The 19880-nt window shown below is 56.2% G+C and overlaps 5 protein-coding genes across 5 annotated transcripts; 3 read left to right on the top strand and 2 right to left on the bottom strand.

The window, feature by feature from the left end:
- The first annotated feature begins 1926 nt into the window (after positions 1–1926).
- IE81DRAFT_150370 (Cupredoxin) lies at positions 1927–5316 on the top strand. The gene is made up of 11 exons (XM_025510434.1): positions 1927–1966; positions 2082–2792; positions 2859–3396; positions 3472–3871; positions 3953–3988; positions 4050–4146; positions 4214–4381; positions 4469–4485; positions 4557–4600; positions 4702–4766; positions 4847–5316. The coding sequence occupies exons 2-11, from the start codon at positions 2354–2356 to the stop codon at positions 4891–4893; spliced, it is 1851 nt and encodes a 616-aa protein (XP_025369150.1). The 5' UTR covers positions 1927–1966; positions 2082–2353; the 3' UTR covers positions 4894–5316.
- On the bottom strand, positions 4631–8261 carry IE81DRAFT_323991 (putative GUF1-GTP-binding protein). The gene is made up of 11 exons (XM_025514118.1): positions 7545–8261; positions 7391–7457; positions 6911–7270; positions 6583–6837; positions 6171–6509; positions 5927–6088; positions 5781–5839; positions 5540–5697; positions 5404–5466; positions 5298–5336; positions 4631–5227 (listed from the first exon to the last, which is right to left on the bottom strand). The coding sequence occupies exons 1-11, from the start codon at positions 8082–8084 to the stop codon at positions 5128–5130; spliced, it is 2142 nt and encodes a 713-aa protein (XP_025369149.1). The 5' UTR covers positions 8085–8261; the 3' UTR covers positions 4631–5127.
- Positions 8262–8598: 337 nt separating this feature from the next.
- Positions 8599–12307, top strand: IE81DRAFT_290968 (hypothetical protein; the record flags this gene model as incomplete). The annotated part of the gene is made up of 6 exons (XM_025511877.1): positions 8599–9136; positions 9221–9534; positions 9622–9738; positions 9814–10275; positions 10344–11957; positions 12029–12307. The coding sequence occupies 6 exons, from the start codon at positions 8599–8601 to the stop codon at positions 12305–12307; spliced, it is 3324 nt and encodes a 1107-aa protein (XP_025369148.1).
- A 342-nt stretch (positions 12308–12649) lies between these two features.
- IE81DRAFT_150246 (cell cycle checkpoint) lies at positions 12650–14203 on the top strand. Its single transcript, XM_025510431.1, has 5 exons — positions 12650–12945; positions 13028–13434; positions 13517–13843; positions 13910–13951; positions 14021–14203. Exons 1-5 carry the CDS (start codon positions 12894–12896, stop codon positions 14045–14047), a joined length of 855 nt encoding a protein of 284 aa, XP_025369147.1. The 5' UTR covers positions 12650–12893; the 3' UTR covers positions 14048–14203.
- Positions 14117–19642, bottom strand: IE81DRAFT_323988 (hypothetical protein). The gene is made up of 5 exons (XM_025514117.1): positions 19292–19642; positions 19103–19207; positions 18238–18981; positions 16929–18143; positions 14117–16861 (listed from the first exon to the last, which is right to left on the bottom strand). Exons 1-5 carry the CDS (start codon positions 19292–19294, stop codon positions 14360–14362), a joined length of 4569 nt encoding a protein of 1522 aa, XP_025369146.1. The 5' UTR covers positions 19295–19642; the 3' UTR covers positions 14117–14359.
- Between the last annotated feature and the right edge of the window lie 238 nt (positions 19643–19880).

The following is a 19880-nucleotide window of genomic DNA, read 5'->3' as shown; positions in this document are numbered from 1 at the left end:
AGAGATTGCGGACTTGCAGCACGATCCAGCGCAGGCTGAGCAGGTGACGGCTGATGATTGGGCTGATTCAAGATTCAAGATTCACGATTGTTTTTTCTTGGCTCGCCTGCATGCCGACGGACCCTTCATCCATATTTGCTTGCGATGTGCTTGTGGGCTGCTGCTGCGGTAGCTATAGCTGCTGTATACAGCTTTGCCAACAATATGCACCACGGACCCCCTTCGCCTTGATCGAGTGCTATATACATACTTTCAGATCGTATATGATCTGCCGTGGGTCCGGCGCCTCCCCGAAGTTGGACGACGCCGCGGCCGGAGAAGGACTCCGGCCTGCATGGCTGGAACATATTGCGTACCTGCTGCTGCCTATTCTTGATCGTGAAATTTGAGGTCACATCGGGTCAGACAGGCATGCAGCCTTCAAGACTTGACAGCACTCGCGACAGACGCACGACTTGCTGCTTGCAGCTGATGGTGCTGTATGGCTGCACCATTGAATATCGCGTGTTCGCGGAGCACCATGTTTCGATAGCAATCTGTGGATCAATCAACGTGCTCGACTCAGACTCTTGACTCCATCGATCAGAAGCGCGCCCACGCGCACCATCTCCATGCAGCCTACGCGCGCGGTGCGTCGCGGCTGATGGTCTTGCATGCTCATGCTGCAGCCAGCCTCTTTCCCGCCCCCCGCGTGTGCGCGTGAGCATGCAGGATGGATGCTACGCAGAAGACTCGGACCCTACTACGATCTCATGTAATCATACAAAGAAGTGGTAACGTCCGCAATGAGCAAGCGCTTAATCGGCGCCGAGCTCATGGCGACCCGACACTCGCGACTGAGATGAGCAGCAACGGCCGCTCGGAATCAATGAATTATGGGGCAGCATCAACGGTGCGGTTCGGGCAGCTTGCGCGTGTCGGCTGCAGCCCCGCGCAGCAGCAGGATCGAGGATAATCAAGAATCCCAGCCTTAACTGTTTTGCGTCGCATTGCGCTCAGGACTGCCATCGATGACGAGTGTGTTGTACTCACCACTCACCACTCACGACTCTCGACGGAGTGGAGCTGAGTCTCATCAATCTTGAATCATGACGACAGGAAGACCGCCGTCGCTTCAGCCATGCAGAAAGATCAACCTGTTTCATTCAACAACCGGGGTTCGTCGCTCGATCAACTTGTGGCTTCCGTGCCTGTCGCGCAAATCTAATATTCACATTATATTCTGCGACTGGACAAGGTGGACGAGCACGAGAGTTTGATCGAGCAAGCACGATTGACCCACCCGAGAGCATGGCTTTCGGTTGCAGTTATTCAAAGCAATGCGGGCATGCAAGACATCGAACATTCAAGCCTGCGGAGCGAAGAGGAACCCTGGCGATTGCATGACGGCATTCCGCCGGCGATGTGTTGGCTGATGGGCGCCCAGGTCAGTCAGCCATTCTTCATCATGACAGCATGCGTGCTGTATCCTTGCTGCACGCAGATGAGCCGTATAGCCATGGAGCCATACAGCATCACTCGGCGCATCTCTGGTGTATGCATTCGTGATTCCTTCTTTCAGCATGCACCACGCCAAGCAATGGCTGATGGCTAGCGCACTCTACACCGCATCAGCGCCTTTGCATGAGGGCAAAGCTATGTTCAGTCTAGCACTTGCCACTGCCGCCGGTGCTCGATCGGGATGAAGCTTGCACCCCGCCATCTCGAGCGCTCGGCAAAGAAGCGACAAGCTGGGCCATGATGTTGCTCACCGTTCCCACTCTCTCGCATCACCAACGTCGGACTTGTCCTACGCCACGGCGTGGGGGGGCCACACATCACCCGAATCGTTGCTTGTTTCGCAATTCCGATGTTTGCGTACTCTTGATTGCTCTGACACTAGTGGACCGGACCTTTGCTCCCAGCACTACTCAGCCTCCCGTAGCCAGCCGAACAAGTGCTTCTTGCAAAGCATGTCCACCAACTCGTGAGTGAAGGTCGTCGCTGCGATCTACGGAGGACTGCGCCTTGCTACCGCGGATTTTTGGGGCTGGTTGTGTAATCATTCGCGCTCAGCTCGCCATCACTCGACCTGAATCCAGACACAAGTAACGACTTGGCGGGCAGCAAGAGCATACAGTCGTCTAGAGCATACAGTCGTGTCAAAGGCCCTGCGTGGCTTGGCTGAGCCAAAATGGCTCTCGTGCCAGCCGCTCCCTTTTTGCTCCTATAAGAAGTCCCATTCTTCGGGCTTGATCCTGCTCCTCCTTCTGCTGCACAGACCTTTGACCTCTCACTCTCGTAGACGCGCAACACCCGACATTGAACCCTAAGAGCAGACTCCTCTTGCAACTATTCGCATTCCAACGACAGGATGAAGTTCCCCCTGCCCACGCTCACTCTTTTGGGCTTCGTCGTTCCGACGATCGCCCACCCATCGCCACCGTGGCAGAGCCCGCACGTCTCGAGCAACCTTTCACGTAGACACTCCTATGGTTCTGCAGCACACTCAAAGCTGGCTGCACGCGCTGATGCTGTAACCCAGCCAGATGTCGGGCAATACATCCTGGATCCCAAGTTCAAGATCACTGCTACTCCTCAAGTTCGCGAGTACTACCTCATCGTCAAGGATGGAGAAGCAAGTCCTGATGGCGTCTCCAAAACGGTATACGCTTACAATGGTACCATGCCAGGTCCCGTCATTGAAGCGAGTACTGGCGACACCCTTCGTATCACCATCGAGAATCAATCCGACCGCAACCACCTGACCCACTTCCATGGCATTCCTCAAGTAGGCACCAATTGGGCCGATGGTAAGTGGTGGCGCTACGCCATCGTCTTTCGTCCGATTACTGACCGTGCCGCTTGTCCGTTGTCAGGTCTTCCTGGCCTCACAAATTGTCCACTTGCTCCTGGCGTGAAGCAGACTTTCGAGTTCAAGGCGCCAGAGGAATTTGGCACTTACTGGGGACACTCTCACGTTGCGCTGGGATACACCGAGGGACAAGTATTCCCCATCGTCATACACAGCCCCGACGACCCATACAAGCGCGGCAAAGACTTTGACGAAGAAGTCGTCATAGTGCTGCAAGATTGGTATCACACACCCGCTTCGGTGTTCGAAAAGCAATTGCTGAGCGTTGACGGCTACAATAATTCCATCGCTGCACCGCCACACGACTCCATTCTGATCAATGGTCGAGGTCGCTTTACCAACGCTACCCTCGACTCGAACGTACCCTGGCCTCAGCTCGCACTCAAGCCAAGCACCCGCTACCGTTTCCGCTTCATCGGTGCTCTCTCTCATGCACAAATTCGCGTATCTCTGGACAAGTACAACTTGGATCTCATCGCAGTCGACGCAACGCCAGTCGTGAAGAAAAGCTTGAAGCGACTTCATGTCAATGGTGGACAAAGGTGAGCGCTGCACGCATAGGTGCGAGTGGAGAAGATTGTACTAAGAAATTCCCGGCGCAACCCTCCGCCTTGTAGAGCCGATGCTATTTGGAAGAGCCCGTCGAAGGGGCAACTTTGGCTGCGCGCGGAAGCTCAGACGCAATGCTACGCGTACACTGATGGTTCGCTTCCATTCGGCTTGCTGGCGGTCAAGATCCTCAATGCCAATGGAACTGTGCCTAAAGGCAGCCCGACGACCTCTACGACGGCCGACACTGGTCCAGAGGCATGTCTTGATCTACCCGATTCGGATCTGGTTCCGGTGAAGCGCATCGGTGCCTACAAGGTGGAAGGCGGGCCAGCCGCGGTTTTCACCAACAACTTTGGCGTCATTAACACCACGACCGGGGGGACTGGCACAATCGGCGCTCCAGGCCAGCTGGTCAACGACACCGTCAACGGAGTCTCGGCGCAGCTCCCTATCTGGTACCCACCTGTGAGCTAGAAGGGCTTTAGACAGTGGCTATCCAAATGGCTTTCTGTTCCCACCTGACCAGACTTGCTGTTGCATGCGCAGATTCAAGCCTTGGAGGATGGCAAAACGCCCGTGATTGTGGGTGAAGCTCGATGATGTGGGCACCTTAACCCCGGCTGATCTCCCATGCTCTTCGCAGACCTATGCTACTCAAACGTTTGATGACAAGTACGCAGTAGGCGACATCATTTGGAACAATCTCGACCGGACTCAACATCCCGTCCATGTTCACGGAAGTGAGCTAAGCAGCGCAACATCGGGTTGTGGCATGACGCGTCGCTGATCCTATCGTCTCGCGTTCAGACACGTTCCAGATCATCGCCCGTGGCAATGGCACCATGACCAACAGCAAATGGCAAACGCTCAGGACCAGCAGCCAATACGCTCTAGCAAATCCAGTGCGCCGCGACACTCTGATTCTCCCTCAGCAAACCTGGGCTGTGGTACGCATTTTGTTGGACAACCCTGGAAGTGCGTGCGTCCGTTCGTTCGCGTCCGTGCGTGCTCTTCGCTGACGTGCAAACCTCTGTCAACCTCGTCGTGTTCGCACGGTGCCAGTCTGGGCACTCCACTGCGTACGTGACAAGATCCGGCCTGGAACGTGGATACGCCTTGCTGACTCGTGCGATTTCGCCATTGTTTGCAGCACATCAACTTCCACGCGCTCTCCGGATTTCTTGGCGCCATGATGTGAGTCGAAGAGTTTGAGAACTTTTGAATGTACGCATTCGATTACAAGGTAGTGTAGCGCTTTGCTGACCCGACGGCATGCTCTTGATCTCGGTCCGTAGCGTGCATCCCTCCGCGGTCGCCAAGGCGCGCACCCCAGACGAATACCGCACCACGTGTTCAAGAGGTGAGAACATGGGTAGCCCGCAGATGGCAGGTGAGGCACGCGCGCTGATACTCGACCTCTGTGTGGGATCCTTGCCGCAGGCGCGCAAATCACGAACGGTACCCCCAACACAACAGCACCCCCTTAGAGTGCCTTCGAGCCACCTTGTGCCGCACAACATGGACGTTTCTCTGGGACGAAGAGTGCTTTTTAGAGTGCCTCGATGTGCGTCGTTCCGCAAGATTACCATACACCTTGAAAATCTTAGTCCGCTTCTTCGCTACACTCCCGAAATTCTGAATTACTTTCTCCGTACATCTACAAGAGACTATCACCGTGTAATAACCTTGCTTCACCGATCAGATGACATCTCTTGGTGAGATCACTTGGCCTTAGGTCGTGTGTCAAGGACTGAGAGGAAAGCATCTTGAGGCACTTGAACGCGTCCGAAGCTCATCTCTCGAAGGCGCTTCTTGCCTTCCCTGCAAATAGCCAGACATTTCGTAAGCATTCCATCTCGCCAGGGGCGAAGTATTTGTGAAGCCTACGCACTTTTGTTTGGTGAGATGTTTGAGCTTGCGCTCGTAGTGCCTGATTCAATCAAGTCGCGTCAGCTCTGGACGGCCCGAAGCGGATCGCTGCCAGGCCAGCCACTCACCCGCCATACAGACCAGCTGTCACATCTCGTCTGTACGCCTTGACCGTCTCGCGCGCAATGACCCTTAGGAGGAAAGTGAGAAGGGCATGGTAAGGCGAAGACCTGCATCCATCAACAAGCGCAGCGAAGAACGCACTTGGCACCGACGATCGCTTGAATCGCGATCTCAAATTGCTGGCGAGGAATTTTCTCTCTCAATCGTGAAGCCATATCTCTACCTGCTGCTACGGCCTTTGAACGATGAATGACATTTGCCAAAGCATCCACTGGAGTACCATTGATCAGGAAAGAAAGCTGCGTGACATTTTTTAGAGCAGAAGCGCGACCACGTAAGGTGAAGACTCTTTCAGTCGAGACCGCTTCGTGCATACACTCACCTTCACAAGATCTGAGGCCATATATCCATCATCCTCGTACTCAAACGCGGCAAATCCGCCTGCGCAGCCGTTGAGCTCACACCGTCAGCTAAATGACGAGAGAGAGGGATGCTGATACTACCTCGGCCGCGTGAGGCAATACTCACTGGAGCGAGACTTGAGCTTGCCAAAGAAGTCTGTAACGATCTCTGCCAAAGGCAGGCGGTAGACCATGCGCACCTCGCGAGAGTCGCCGTAGGACGTGTCGTCAAAGACACAGTCAAGCTCTTCGCCCCGATGCTCGGCGCAAAGCTCCATCATTGGACCCACTGCAAGAGGCTGATATTTTCAGCTGCCTGCGAATCGGATGCGATATCGCAAGCAAAGTCCAGGCTCACGCAATCAACTCACCATGCTCTTCAGGGCAGATCAGCGTGCCTTTCACCACAGGCTCGGCTATTTCCGCGTAGGAGCCACCTTTGCTCGTGTCTTCGGGAAATTCCGTGGGATTGTTGAGGTGTGTCTGCTTCCCGTCTTTGGTCGTGAGTCTGAAAGGCACGGTTGGAGCGGTGACCAAGATCGTTTGACCGTATTCGTCTTCAAGTCTCTGACGGAACACGTCGAGATGTAGGGTGCCAAGAAAGCCCAGACGGCAGCCCTGGCCTAGAGCCATGCTCGACTCTCTGGCCACTGTGACACTTCGATCATTGAGCGCTAAGCGAGTGATGGCGTCCTCCAACTTTGGAAAATCTACAAATGCGTCGGCGTGGAGGGTCAGTAGCAGGCCTTTCGACGGCAAGATTGATTGCTCACGCATACTCACCCGTCGTGTCCAGTGGAAAGGCAGCTGCAAAGACCATGGGCACAGTCGGCTTGAAGCCCTCCAAAGGCTCGACTCGAGCATTCGCGTGATGGAGAGTGTCTCCGATCATGGCCTCCTCCAGCACTTTCATATTCATCATCACCCATCCGACCTGTCCCGTCCGCAGCTCGTTCGTGGAGTTTGCGGTCGGGCTGTTGACACCAGCGTTCAGAATCTCGTAACGCTTTCCGGTGGCAGACGAGCAGATACGGTCTCCTGATGGACAGGGTCAATGGCGTAAGCTAGGTCCATCCGATCGCTTGCTGGAGAGAGCCGATGCGCTCCTCACCCTTCCTCAGAACACCGTCGTAGATGGCCACCAGCGCCACAACGCCCTTGTACGAGTCGTACCACGAGTCGAACACTAGAGCTCTCAAAGGCTGGCGTTCGGCGAGCTCTTCGTCGCGCCTTCTCGCTTGCAGCACCAGTCTCTCTAGCACTTTATCTACGCCTGCTCCCGTCTTTGCGCTGACGTTGATGGCCTCCTCTTTGCCTCCTGGCCCTACGTCAAGCCCCAACTCCGTGAGTTGGTCTAATACTCGTTCCGGATCTGAAGCGGGCAGATCGATCTTGTTGAGGACCGGAATGATGAGAAGGTTGCGCGATCTCGCGATGCGGAGCACAGACAGCGTTTGAGACTGGATGCCCTCTGTCGATAATCAGAGAAGAGGATGCCAGTGGTGCTTAATGCGCATTTCGAGGATGACGATGTGACAAGAGGGCCGGCTTGTCGCGGCGCACCGCCACACGATGACTTGCGCTCACTCACGAGAAGCATCGACGACCAGAAGTGCCACCTGACAAGCTGAAAGGCTCCTGCTGACTTCATAAGCGAACTGAAAAGTGTGACGAAGTAAGCATGCAGACTACTTGAGGGTGCGCAGGACAAGTGGGCAGGGCATGCAAGGGCGAACGAGACTCACATCCACGTGGCCGGGCGTATCTATCAGATTCAGCAAGCACCCATTCCAGACCATGCTGACCGCCTGACTCTTGACCGTGATGCCCCTCTCCCTCTCAACCTTGAGCGTGTCCAAGAATTGCTTGTTGCCTCGACCGGCAGGTATGCAGCCCGTGAGCTCCAAAAGTCTATCCGCCAGTGTGCTCTTTCCGTGATCTATATGCGCGATGATGCTGAACGAAGTGACGGGCAGAGCCGAGAAGGTGGATGCTGGAGGCGGCGTGGGAGGCTGCTGACTTGCAGAAGCGATGCTTTGGTCGGCATCGCTGGCGTACCATCGCGAGGACGCAGGGGTGGGCTGGCGCAACGGAACAGATGCTCCTGTCGGTAGTCCTCGAATAGGTGGCAGCATCAGACGCCTTCTTGTGCTAATGTGAGCCTCTCTATGCCATTCCGCCGGCGCTGTTGCACGTTTGAATTTGCTGTGAGCCTCTAGTCCTCTCGGTCCGAAGGCAGAGTGCAGCGTCGAGGCACCACCTCGTGCAGCTCGTCCCACGACCATCCCTGCGGCTGGCTGGAAGGGAGCGTTTGCAGCAACCGTTATTGAGCCCGAGTTAGATCACGACATCTGTGTGGCCATCAAAGCATCCGAGTGTGTCCCTGGATCCGAGTGTGGACGTAGACAGCACCTCGTGCGTCGATGTTCATGCTTTGCTTTTTGTCTTCGCCTCGCGAAGGAAGTCAAGTCGTCAAATCATGCCGAGTCGAGAGTCAACCAGCATGCAGCTTTGTATCTTTTTGAGTGGTTTCACCTTTGCGTTCCCACGTGACTACGTATTCTAGATGGGTCCGTGCAGCGAGTCGACGGGCTCACTACTGAAGCTCGTGACTCAGGACTTTACGGCTCACGCCCATGCACGCGCTTCGCACCATCGTTCATGATTGCGTTCCCGCGATCCTTGACTCGACACCACGCTCGCTGTCTTGGAGACCATTCATCACTTTTGACTCACTGATGAGTCATGAGCGGAATGCAGCACACGTGATTGGTTACGGAATTGACCGAGAAGCAAAGGATGGGCGACTCACCAGCCTCGACATCCACAGCCAAGCCGGCGTCAGAGACAAGAAGTAGCAGACAGCCTCCAGTCCAAAGCAGGGCGTCATCTGGCTCAGCTATCAGCGCAGCTACACCCAGACGCTCTGCATTGCGCAGCGACGCGAACAATGGTACGCCATCATCGACGTCCCGAGGTGCGCATAGCAGCGCCCCATCCGTTGCCTCACGACTGAGCGGTAGCAACAAATCATCGCCGGCACAGCCGAGTGGCAGGACGAGCGTGGGACCGAGGCAACGCGCGACCAGCATACGCACGAAAGCAGCGAAGGAGGACGCTGGTGCAGCGACGAGCAGCGACGGCCAAGCCTCTTCAGATGCGGCTGTGTCCCTGCAACACGGTGGCTCGAGCATCACCAATGATGGATCCACCTTGGCCAACATCGGCCACGTGGACCAAGAGGCACTCGGAAGAGTCGGTGTGCTGCCGCTGTGGGACAGTGCATTGAAGCTGTCGGAGGAGGACAAGGCGAAAAACGTCATTTGGCTTGACATCGGTGAGCGTGTGCGAGATATCCGCGTGGTAACCTTGTCGCACTTCTGACGCGAGCTGATGACGGCTGGTCTGTCCTGGTGTACAGACAACACCCTCTACCGCAAGTCATCGCGCATAGCAGAGCTAATGGCTCAGCGCATCAGAGCCTACTTTCTGACGCTAGGACTGGATGAGTCGGAGGCAGAGCGTCTGCACAAACATTATTACAGCTCTTACGGCCTGGCTATCAAAGGGCTCGTCAGGCATCACAAGATAGACCCGTTGGATTATGACGCCAAGTGCGATGCCAGCTTGCCGCTCGACGACATCTTGAAACCGGACGCGGAAATACAGCAACTATTGGCCGATGTGGATCGTACCAAGACGCGGATATGGGCGCTTACGAACGCGTACAAGACCGTAAGTTGCTGTGAGCAATGGCATCAAATCCTTCCATATTCTCCAACCTTTGCTCACCCTGGCATCACGGCACCGCACCCTCCAAAGCATGCTGTGCGGGTGCTTAAGCTGCTGGGTCTGCACGAATATATTGAGGGCGTCATCTATTGTGACTATGCGGTAGACTCATTTGTCTCAAAGCCGGACAGGGAGTACTACGATGCCGTAAGTGCACGCGCTCTGTAAAGCTCCAAGCCTCCCCGCAACTCTCAGACTCGCCGCTTTGCGTCTCCCCTGCAGGCCTTGGCCCACGTCGGCACCACCGCAGAGCAGTCCTTTTTCGTGGATGATAGTGCGCTCAATATACGTGCAGCGCACGACCTAGGGTGGAGGTCATGCGTGCTGTTCAGCGAAGTTGACGAAGAACCCATAGAACCAGAGTCTGATCAATCCTCAAGCACCCTCACCACATTCGACACCGGCATGCTCTTGCCGAAAGCTGCACCAAATGGCAATGTGGCGCAGGACAAGACGACTCGCGGAGGTCACTTTGACGAAGAGCTTCTCAAATCTCAGTTTCGCTCATTGCCTCATCAACACCGCGTCAGACTAGTCAGCATCTTGGTTTCGGCTGCAGAACCTGCAGACTTGGTCGTCCTCAGTCGGCTGATTGACAGACATCTCAGGCTCAGCAGAGACATGATCTCCTCCCTGCCTGATCGAATAATCACCTCGATCTTCGAGAAGCTTGAAGTGCGAGAGGTGAGTGAAATCATCACAGGATGTCCTTCGCCACTATTCTGATGGCATTCCCACACGTGGTGTGACAGCTACTGCGATGCCGACAAGTGTCTAAAAGATGGCTAGAAATCGCGGCGATGCCAGAGCTCTGGCGCTCCCATGCTATCGCGCTTACTGAAGCGGATCCGACGCCAGTGATTCCTCCTGACCAGCCTGCAGGCTGGGAGCCGCTTGTGCGAGCTTTGTACTGGCGTGAGCGAAATTGGGCTAGAGGCATTGCACAAAGAGTGGATTTATTCGAGGGCCATACTGGCTTTGTCACGGCGGTCAAGCGAAAGGGACAAACCTTGGTCACCGGTTCCTATGACCAGACTGTTCGGATCTGGGATCTCACGACAGGCAAATGCACTAGGATTTTGCAAGCGAAAGCCATTGCCTGTCTAGATTTTCTTCCCGGTGCAATTCTCTGTGCAGGTTTGTACGACACTGGCAGAATCATGGTGTGGGATATGCGCACCTGGGAGCTCTTGCACACGCTCACAGGTCACAATAGAGGCATCAGAAATCTTGCGCTTAATGCGCGCCACCTCGTAACAGTAGGCCAAGACAAGGCGGTGATTTGTTGGGACTGGCGTACTGGGGAGAAGGTGATCAGATGGGGCCAACAGTCAAACGTCTCGCTAGGCGTGTCAATCGTAGACGACGACAAGATCGTCGCATGCACGGTCGACGCAATCGTCCGCACCTTTTCCATCAAGAGGCAGCAGATGATCGGACAGTTCCATATAAGCAAGTTGGGCGGAGACGATAAGGCGCTCTCCGCCGAGCTGGCTGGGCTAGGCGGAGATGCGAACATGCTACAATGGTTCGCCGCACACCGACGTACGATCACAGTGGCCAGTCGAGACTCCGTGGTGCACCTCGAATGGTCCGAGCACATCGAGCCCCTGGCGGAGGAGGAGTCGCCAAGAAGCACTCCAATTCGAAGTCGAAAAGATTCGACACAGAGCACTGCAGGTGGTCGGCCTTCCACGAGTCTGTCCAACTTAAGTCGCTCTCGACGAGATTCCACGGCGAGCAACGCATCAGATGCTACCACCGCGACTTCGGCTCCGATCAGGCGTGCGTCCGGAGCGCCGGCGTCTCGCTCGCCTGGCGTAGCACGTAGTCCGAGCGTCCTCCAACCGCTCAGCCGAGCAGGATCCATCGGCACCCCTTCGCGGCCTGCGCCTACATCTTCGTCAGACAAGCGTCGCAGTCTCAACAAGACGGTGTCACCTATGCCATGGCCAACCCCGCCTGGGGCATCCTCAAAAGCTGGATTTCCTGCTTCGCCGTCATTACCTGCTTTCCCTTCCTCCACATCCGCTCTTGAGACGCGCGATGACATCGGAGGCGAGGCAAAGCGCACCAGGATAGCGCCTAACCTGACCGTGGCGCCCCAAGTCATCGATATTGTTCGCATGCCCGATGGAGCGACAGGATGCGTGGACCCAGGCAAGAGACGCGTCGTGAGCGCGTGCCGATTCAGCAGCAGAGCTGGTAGCGACCGCCGCATCTTTGCGACGACTCTGAGATTGGAAGGCCGAAGGGAAGATGAAGAACAGGGCGGTGGGAGGACTGTGGTGCCGCTCGGTGGAGCATGGCAAGAGCAGGCAGACCTTCTTGCGCAACCCGCTGCGAATCCAATGTCCATCATCTTAGTGAGTTGATCACTGTGAACACTTTACGTACTATGGACAGCGTAGCTCATCCAAGTCCGTCATGTGAACAGGATCACGAAAGCTGCGTCGTTGGCACTTCGTCGGGGCTGATCTACCGCGTCTCCTTTGTGGGCAATGCATATACTCAAGGATGGGTTGAAGCAGAGTCTTCAAACGGCAAAGCAGACACAGCAGTTTCCCAGCGGGGCATCGGCGATACGACGATCACTGATCTCGTACAGCTTCGCGATATCTGGTCGACCTTGATGCTGCCAGAGGACAGTCCGGCTGATCACCCGGGTCGCTTCAAGCCACGAAGGGATTTGGTTGCTGCCATGGGTCTGCGATGAGATGCCATTCCTGATCTGCAATGCGATACCCATTTCGAAAACTTTGTGGCGTGTGCTGTCTTGCCGAGATCAGAGTCGCGACACTCACGACTGCCCGTTTCTTTGGGGCACAAAGCTTATCCAAGTGCTTGAGGGAAGCACTTTTTGATGAAACGACTTGCCGTACGCAGTTTGAGGTCGCGCCGGTGCAGTCACAAGTCACGACTCGGGGATGTGAGGGCGGCGCGCAGCGTACGCACACGCACGCGTACGCCCGCACACAACATGCACGCACGCGGAGACCTCTGTTGTGAGACGCGCGCTGCAGCTCGCTCGGTCGCCTAAGTCATGATTTCGATTCAACACATCATCATCGGCATTCTTTCGCAGCAATCAAGACCCTCGCGCCATCTCATCGTCTGATCCCGCTGGACTGAGGTGCCCCCAACGCGGAGCTGCCGTAGACTGCAAAGGCATCGTTCATTCTTCAGGAAAGCTGCATGTATGCGCTCCTAACGCCGTCTCGATCGATTTGGAAGGTGCGGTCTGGACGTGCAGCAGTGGTCAGAGGTGTCATGCCCTGCTCTCGCAGGTCAGCTCCGCCAAGATGCGTCTACGTGTCAGCTTGACCGACTCAAAGACGTTGCATGGAATGATTCGTAAGTGTCGCGTGACATGGCAGGCACGCACGCTTTCCTCGGGAGGTGCAGTGCTGAGAGTACGACCTGTTTCCCTCGGCAGAGTCTGTGGGAAAGGTTGCCAACAAATGCATCATTCGATTTTCTCAGAGCACTTTCGACATCATTGTTACCGGGGCTGATGCGCCCGAGGGAGTCCAAATTTGGTCACAAGTCATGACAAACGCGCTGTTCAAGCCAGACGTCCTCCGCATAGAGTCCAACTTTAACGATCAGATAAATCTCGAGGTGGCCACCGAGACCTTCTTGCACGCCTTGAAATCATCGATCAACGCCGTCGACGTCATCATTCGCCTAGCGAAGCGCGATCGTGATCCTCTGCTCAACTTTACCATCGGCAACAGCACCGTGAACGGAGCGCGCCTTGAGATCTCTCAAGAAGTGCTGATACGGGTGCTCCGACCAGCTGAGATCAGTCGCATTCGCGAGCCTGAATGTCCTGTGCCCGATGTGAGAGGATGCTCAGCTTGCGCGCGTAGGATGCCAAGCCGCTTCTGATTCGTCTCCCCTTTACCGGTACTTCTTGTGACAGGCATGCATCTACCTACCGCGCCTTCACAAGATCCGACGAGTCGCTGAACGCATGCAACCGCTGTCTGACACCATCACCGTGTCTGCAAATCGAGCGCACGAACTCAAATTGTCGATCGAAAAGGACGAGGTCAAGATAGAGACGACGTGGCGCGACTTGGACCATCCAGACCTCGAAATCATGACGCAGGCGCGCCACGGCCGAGTGGAGAGTGAATATCGCTCTGTTCGACTTGACATGAAATCGTTCATGCGCTTTCTGTCCTCTTCCGTCGTAGAGACCAAGTCCATCACCAGCATCTGCGAGAATCATTGTGCCATCTTCTACGTAAGTGGGCTCTGGGCGTTTCCGCGCTAAGCTCTGCAAGTTGCTGACTGCGCTGTCTCTCTGCAGGTTTACATAGGCGAAGAAGACTCGGGAAGCGGCGTGATGACGGTGCGTGCTTGAAACCTCGGTCTGGGCGCACGAATCCATGTGACGCTGACTTCCTCTTCTGCTAAGCAGTTCTTCTTGCCGGCGGTCGAGGTCTAGCAAGAGCACGGCCAAGGCTTGTTGCAGACCCGACAATATGAATGTAGGACGTGCGACACTCATTGAAGGTCGAGACGGAATGGAGAGCTTGAAGATGGCCTAGGCGCAGCCACAAGACAGGCCCCCTTCGATTCGAGTGCCAGGTGCACTAGCACGGGCAATGTACGGTGCCCATGATGTCAGGGCAGACTTGGCTCGGTTATGACGGTCATGCGATTCTGGACGAAAAGGAGAACTTGATACAGAAGACCCGAACGAGTATGGAAAGGCACATGATGGTGGGGGTGACTTGGGGTGAATGAATACGCAAGATCAAGAGGCAGAGGTCACAGCGGTCGGTGCAACTGCCTCTTGATCCTGCTTCGCTGTTTGCTCAGGAGCAGCGGTTGCATCGATGTCCATGCCATTCGATGCATCTTCAGCCACGGTTGCATTGGCCACATCTTGGCCTTGCTTGCTTGCGCTGTCGGCCGAACCCTCTGAGATTGCTGCGAGTCGATCTGAGATCCACGAATCGAGCTTCGTCTTTCTAGCGCCTCTCTGTTTCTTGGCGACCTTGTCTCGTCGTGCCAGTTGAGGTCGTTGTAGTCTTCTTGCAAAGACGTCTTCGTAGCCACGGTCATCGTAGAACAGTCGCAAAGTTGTAATGCAGATCTTGATGCCAAGGCCGCTTTGAGCGATCACCTTGGCTCCGGCAGGCTCGGACCTGTCCTCAGGATGAGCGCCGACAGATCTGTCCAAGAAGGGCGCTTGAACGCGCACGGAGAGTCCCTCTGTCGGAGCATGAAGAACGTAGCTAGAGACATACTGCAGCCACCTTTCTTCAGCAGTCTGCGGGTCGCCGAGCGTAAGGTCCTCCTTGGCAAGCATCTGCACAAGGAGCGTACTGCTGGTCTTGATCCATTCCATGCGGAACAAGTGCTCGTCTTTACCGAGCACCTCCTCTGCAGCAATACGACGGGCGATTTGGGCCTTCATGTCCGCCGCCGCACCTACTGCGCGATCCCTTTCCAAAATTGACTGTAGCTCTTGGCACTTGCTGTCTGTTGCGAGGACCTGTGCGGTCTTGACCAGCGAGCCAATAACTTTGTCGAGGGTGAAGACGACGTAGCCTTCTATGCCGTACATGTACCGCACGCTCTCTTCGAAAGTGACCCTGTCCAACTCAGCATCGAAGAACTTCTCGGTCAAGTCGAGCAAAGTATCATAGTACCGCAGTGGTGATAGGGACAAGCCGTCTTCTTCAACGGCAGCGCTGACGCCGTTTGGACCATCGCTGACAACTCCATTGCCGTTGACGGCAGCTGCGGTGCTTTCATTACCTCTGTTGACAGCAGCAGAAGCTGCCGCATTGCCAACGACAGACGCAGGACCCGTCGTTGGGTCTTGCAATCCTAGTTCGAGCGCCACGGGATTCAGTCGCTTCTTTGGCGGCTGGGCCGACGCCATTTGCTCCCCAAGCTGCTTCATCCTAGATAGCCTAGCGTAGAGCAACTGAAAGAGACGAATGAAGACGTAGTGCGAGGTGCTGCAGAAAAAGTTGTACTTGCGAGATGAAGCACCTTTGTCATTTCCTGACGCAACTGCCTTAGCGATGTGGGATGAGCCTGGCGCGGGGACCGTCTTCGCTTTGGACGAGTCGTATGCTTGCAGCGAGCCCTGATCCATCCACGTAGAAGGACCGTCCGAGCTGATGTCACCTGCGTCATCTCTTGCTTGGCCCTCTTTAGAAATGACTCCCTGTTCCGACTTGGCATCACCTGTCTTGTCGGTAGAGGCTTCTGCGACATCGTCGCTCGCATCCGTCATGGAGACATCTTGCGGCTCCGCATTGGCGCCAGCTACGACAGGGGTTGTCGCAGAGTCGAGAGCTTCAGCCGCTGCCTTGACCTCTGCAGCGATGGCAGGGCTTGAAGCTCGTGCGGCGATGGGCTCGGCATCAGCACCCGCCTGAGCAGCTCCAGAAGTCTCGGCCTGATTGCGAAGCAACTTGCGACGGAGGTCGGCTTCGTGCCGCTTTGAGCTACCTCCGCGCTTCACAGTCGACGACGCTCCGCTGGCAGCGGCGCTGTCTGCGTCAGAAACTTCGCTGCGCGCGTCGTCGTCGATGCGGCTTTCAGCGTCGTCGTCCGCGCCAGCTGCGTCGCGACCGTCTACAGCCACACCACCGTTGATCTCGTCGTCGAATTCATTCTGGTCTAAGCACATCAAGAGAGGGATGAAGGTGCGCAGCAGATGCTCAATGCGATCGCAATCACCTTTGCTGTACGGCGCGCGATCTAGGAAGCTGAGGGAGAGTTTGATGATATCTGTCAAGACCACCATGTCGTCCATTGCAAAGGCAAGTTGGTGATCCGGGCGCGGTCGTGGTAGTGTCGCGTCGATCGTGACACGTCTCTGCTGCTGCTGTGCCCGGCGAGATTCAATCTCGGCGACAAAAGCTTTGCTAGTGATTGTCTTCTTGTCACTGACTTTGAAGTTCACGCCTTGATGATCCAAACTCTTGTAGTAGTTTCGTGCATCCACTTCGCGCCAAACTTTGTTCCACTCTCGCTGAGCACGTTTCCACTCCTCGTCCTTCTGTTTGAGACGTGCCAAAACTACGGGCACAGCAACACAGGGGTTGTCATGCAGTGCGGCGATGACCTCGACTCCGTGCTCGCGGCCGTAGACTTTCTTAATGACGCGCTGATAGATGCTCTTGGACTGCCCGCCAAGACCGGGCTTTAGTCGAAACGCAGCGCGCTCTTCCGCATCCATAGTCTGGATTCGTGCGGCAATAGGTTCCAGAAGAGCAATAGTGCGCAAGTTGGCCTGAAGGGAAGTTGGAGTCAGTCACAAAGGCTCGATATCAAATCAAGGGCAGCGTGTGCGTGCTCACCTCAATGTGGTAATCGTACTCATGTCGCTCCTCCTCCGAGCGATAGAGGGCGTCCTCATAGACATTTTTCTTGTGGGGATTGAAGCTCTCGCCCTCGCTCGCCCACGTAGGATGACTGACCCAGACATCGTTCAAGACCTCCCAACACATCGGGTCGCGCCCGCTGCACGCCAGGTTGATCTCTGACTTTGGAAGCTTGCGATACGAGGCGCCATAAGTCTTGCAGTTGCTCAAGTCGACGCGCTCGCGCTGCAGCGCGGGCACATTCTCGATGATCGGGTCTTCGGCTTCGAGCCAGCCATGCTTGCCCATGTCGTAGCCGCACAGCCTCTGAAAAGCATCAAAAAGCTCCCGATCGCCCCCAATGAACAAAGAGGCACGATCGACGAGCGTCCTAATGTCGATGATGTCCTGTGTATAGAGGTTGAGCAGCTTCAAAAACTCCAGATACACGGCACGATCGTCGATCAGCTTCTTGACCCGATCGAAGAATGCTACTTCGTCAGTCGTGGCAAGAGGAGCGGCAACAGCTCCTGCGCCTAGTCCATAACCAGCAGCGCCGGCGCCGAGACCGACGGGGACCAGCGAGGCATCTGCTCCCATGCCCATGCCAGCGCCTAGGCCGGCGGCAGGAACGAGAGATCCATCAATGCTGTAGACCAGCGCGTGTGGTGGAGGCTGATGATGCATGAGGTGAGCGTTGCTGTAGGCCGCTGCAGCTGCGGCGTCAGGCGGCAACATGTCTCTCGGCGGGCTGTGTCCCTCGACTTTGGCCCCAGCGTGCCCGTGCTTGCTCTTTTTGCTCTTGCTACCCCGTCCTGTAGCTGCTTGCTCAGACCCTGTCGCTCCTTGACCTGACACGCCGCCCCCTCCACCAGCTCGCTTCTTGCTTCTGCTGCCGCTTCCAGCCTTCTTGTTCAAATCCGGTGGTACTCCACCATCGTGGCGTCCGGTGGCAGCGCTGCCAGGCGGTGCTATGCCTTGCATCATGCCATGCATGCCGTGAATCTGAGCTCCAACATGGGACGGACCCATTGCACTCGCAGTTGGAGCAGCGACGCCAGCTTGATTCGCACCCGTCGAAGCGTGGCCGAGCATGCCAAAGAGGCTGCCGCCGCTGGGTGGTGCACCAGCGGAGGTGTCTGGTAGGAATTGCTTGAATTCATCCAAGAGATCCTTGTCGTTGTTGAACAGCGTTGTAACTTGTGCATACACCTGATAAAAGTACAGAAGGCGCATATGCGTAAGCAACGCGGTCCCAATAATGCTTTTGGCGTGAGTGAACCAGGGTTGCTACGGCTTCACTCACATCACCAATAGGTCTCTGCTCTTTCTGATACGTCTGCAGGATCTCGAGGAATTGTTTGTACGTGTCGGGATCATTAGAAAAGCGCTGCTTGATGCGATTAACGTATGAGATTGCGTGGTTGAACTCGACAGGCGCCCTGCGGTCGCCGGCCTGTTGAGCAGCAGGACCACTAGCAGCGCCGCTGCTGCCGAACGAAGCGTGACTGAGCACTCCCGCGCCCGCAGTGGCACCAGGCGTAGCTGGTCCACCCAAAGCAGGCGAGTGCGGCTGACGCTGAGGCGTGCCAAGCGAGGCCATGGTGCCAGGAGGCAGAGCTGGTGCATGGCCGGCGGTCCCAGCTGAGACACCGGCACCGCCTCCGTACGAGCTGCCACCTGGAGTATGAGGCGGAGGTGGTGCACCGCTAGGTGCAGGCGTGCCGCGCTCGCGCTGTGAGCCTGTGGAAGCGTTGCCCGCACCCGACGCACCACCAGAGCCGGCTGCAGCACTCGAAGCGGAGCCACTGCCGCTATGCTGCATGCGGGAGATGGCTCCAGCGATGCCTACCCCGCCAGAGGTCTGAGTTGTGGTTCCCGTGGGCGTGGTGACGGTGATCAGATTCGACTCGCTGGGATCCAGTGAGCATTCGATGCGGTAGCCCGGGGGCAAGAAAGTGTTGAAACCTTGGATGAGCGATGGATGGCCTCTGAAAAGCGTGCTGACTCTTTCAATTACGCCTGGCGTATCAATCGTTTGCGATTTGAACTATTTGGAACGACGCGAGGTTTGATAGCATGAGCACAGACGCGGGCATGGCTATGTCGCGGTGAGGGGTGGAAAGAAGTAGCGGTCCGTCGCACGCTCATACGATGTTCTTGGCACTCACATCTTTCATGATATCGAGAAAGCGGTTGTAGACATCCGGATGCTCTGCGAACTGCACCTTGACTTGGTCGAGGTAGGACAGCGCATCCTTGACGTTGAGTGTCGCCTGTGAGCCAGAAGCTCTGGCCGTCAGCCACACTCGCGGTACAGATCCGCATCGTTTGGTATCCAGCTGCGAGCCTGCACTTACCATGATGGCGATCTAGCCTACCAAGGCTGATCCGAGATGGGTGGTGCCCAATGATTAGACAAGGCGAGGTCCAACGGTGCACAAGGTAGACAAGATCAATGATCCGCGCTTCAGCTTCTGCGCACAGTCAGCTACTGGCGTTGGGGTGGATGGAAGGCGCAGCGAGGGGAGAGGGGGGGTAAGGGGAGGTCAGGCTGGAGGACGGCAGTAGAAATCTCTGACACGGGTGTCCGCAGAACGAGAACGCGTGGCAGCAACAGGTGAGTGCCAGCGAATGATGTTGTTGAAGGTCGCGGTAGGGTGGATGAAGATCCCTGGTGACTGGGACGGGCAGAACGACTCGAACCGAGGGATGGATTTGGCACGCAGCAAGCGCGTGTCGCACGCGCACTTCACCGCATCACACAAACTCGCGGCTTATCCTGGTTGCCGCGCCTCATCAGCAGCTGCTCTTTGCGCGTGCGGAGATCGTGGACGTGCGTACATGCGTTCTCTCGTACGCATGCCGAGCGGCTCCAGCGCTTGCAGATCACGTGAGAGGTGTGGGACCTGCACTTGGAAGGCGGGCTTGCGTCCAGCCTAGCTCGAA

The sequence above is a fragment of the Ceraceosorus guamensis genome, assembly GCF_003144195.1.
Source record: "Ceraceosorus guamensis strain MCA 4658 unplaced genomic scaffold IE81scaffold_35, whole genome shotgun sequence".
Classification (NCBI taxonomy): Eukaryota; Fungi; Basidiomycota; class Exobasidiomycetes; order Ceraceosorales; family Ceraceosoraceae; genus Ceraceosorus; species Ceraceosorus guamensis.
Note: the sequence above shows the minus strand (reverse complement) of the source record. Positions and strands in the feature narration are given on the sequence as shown.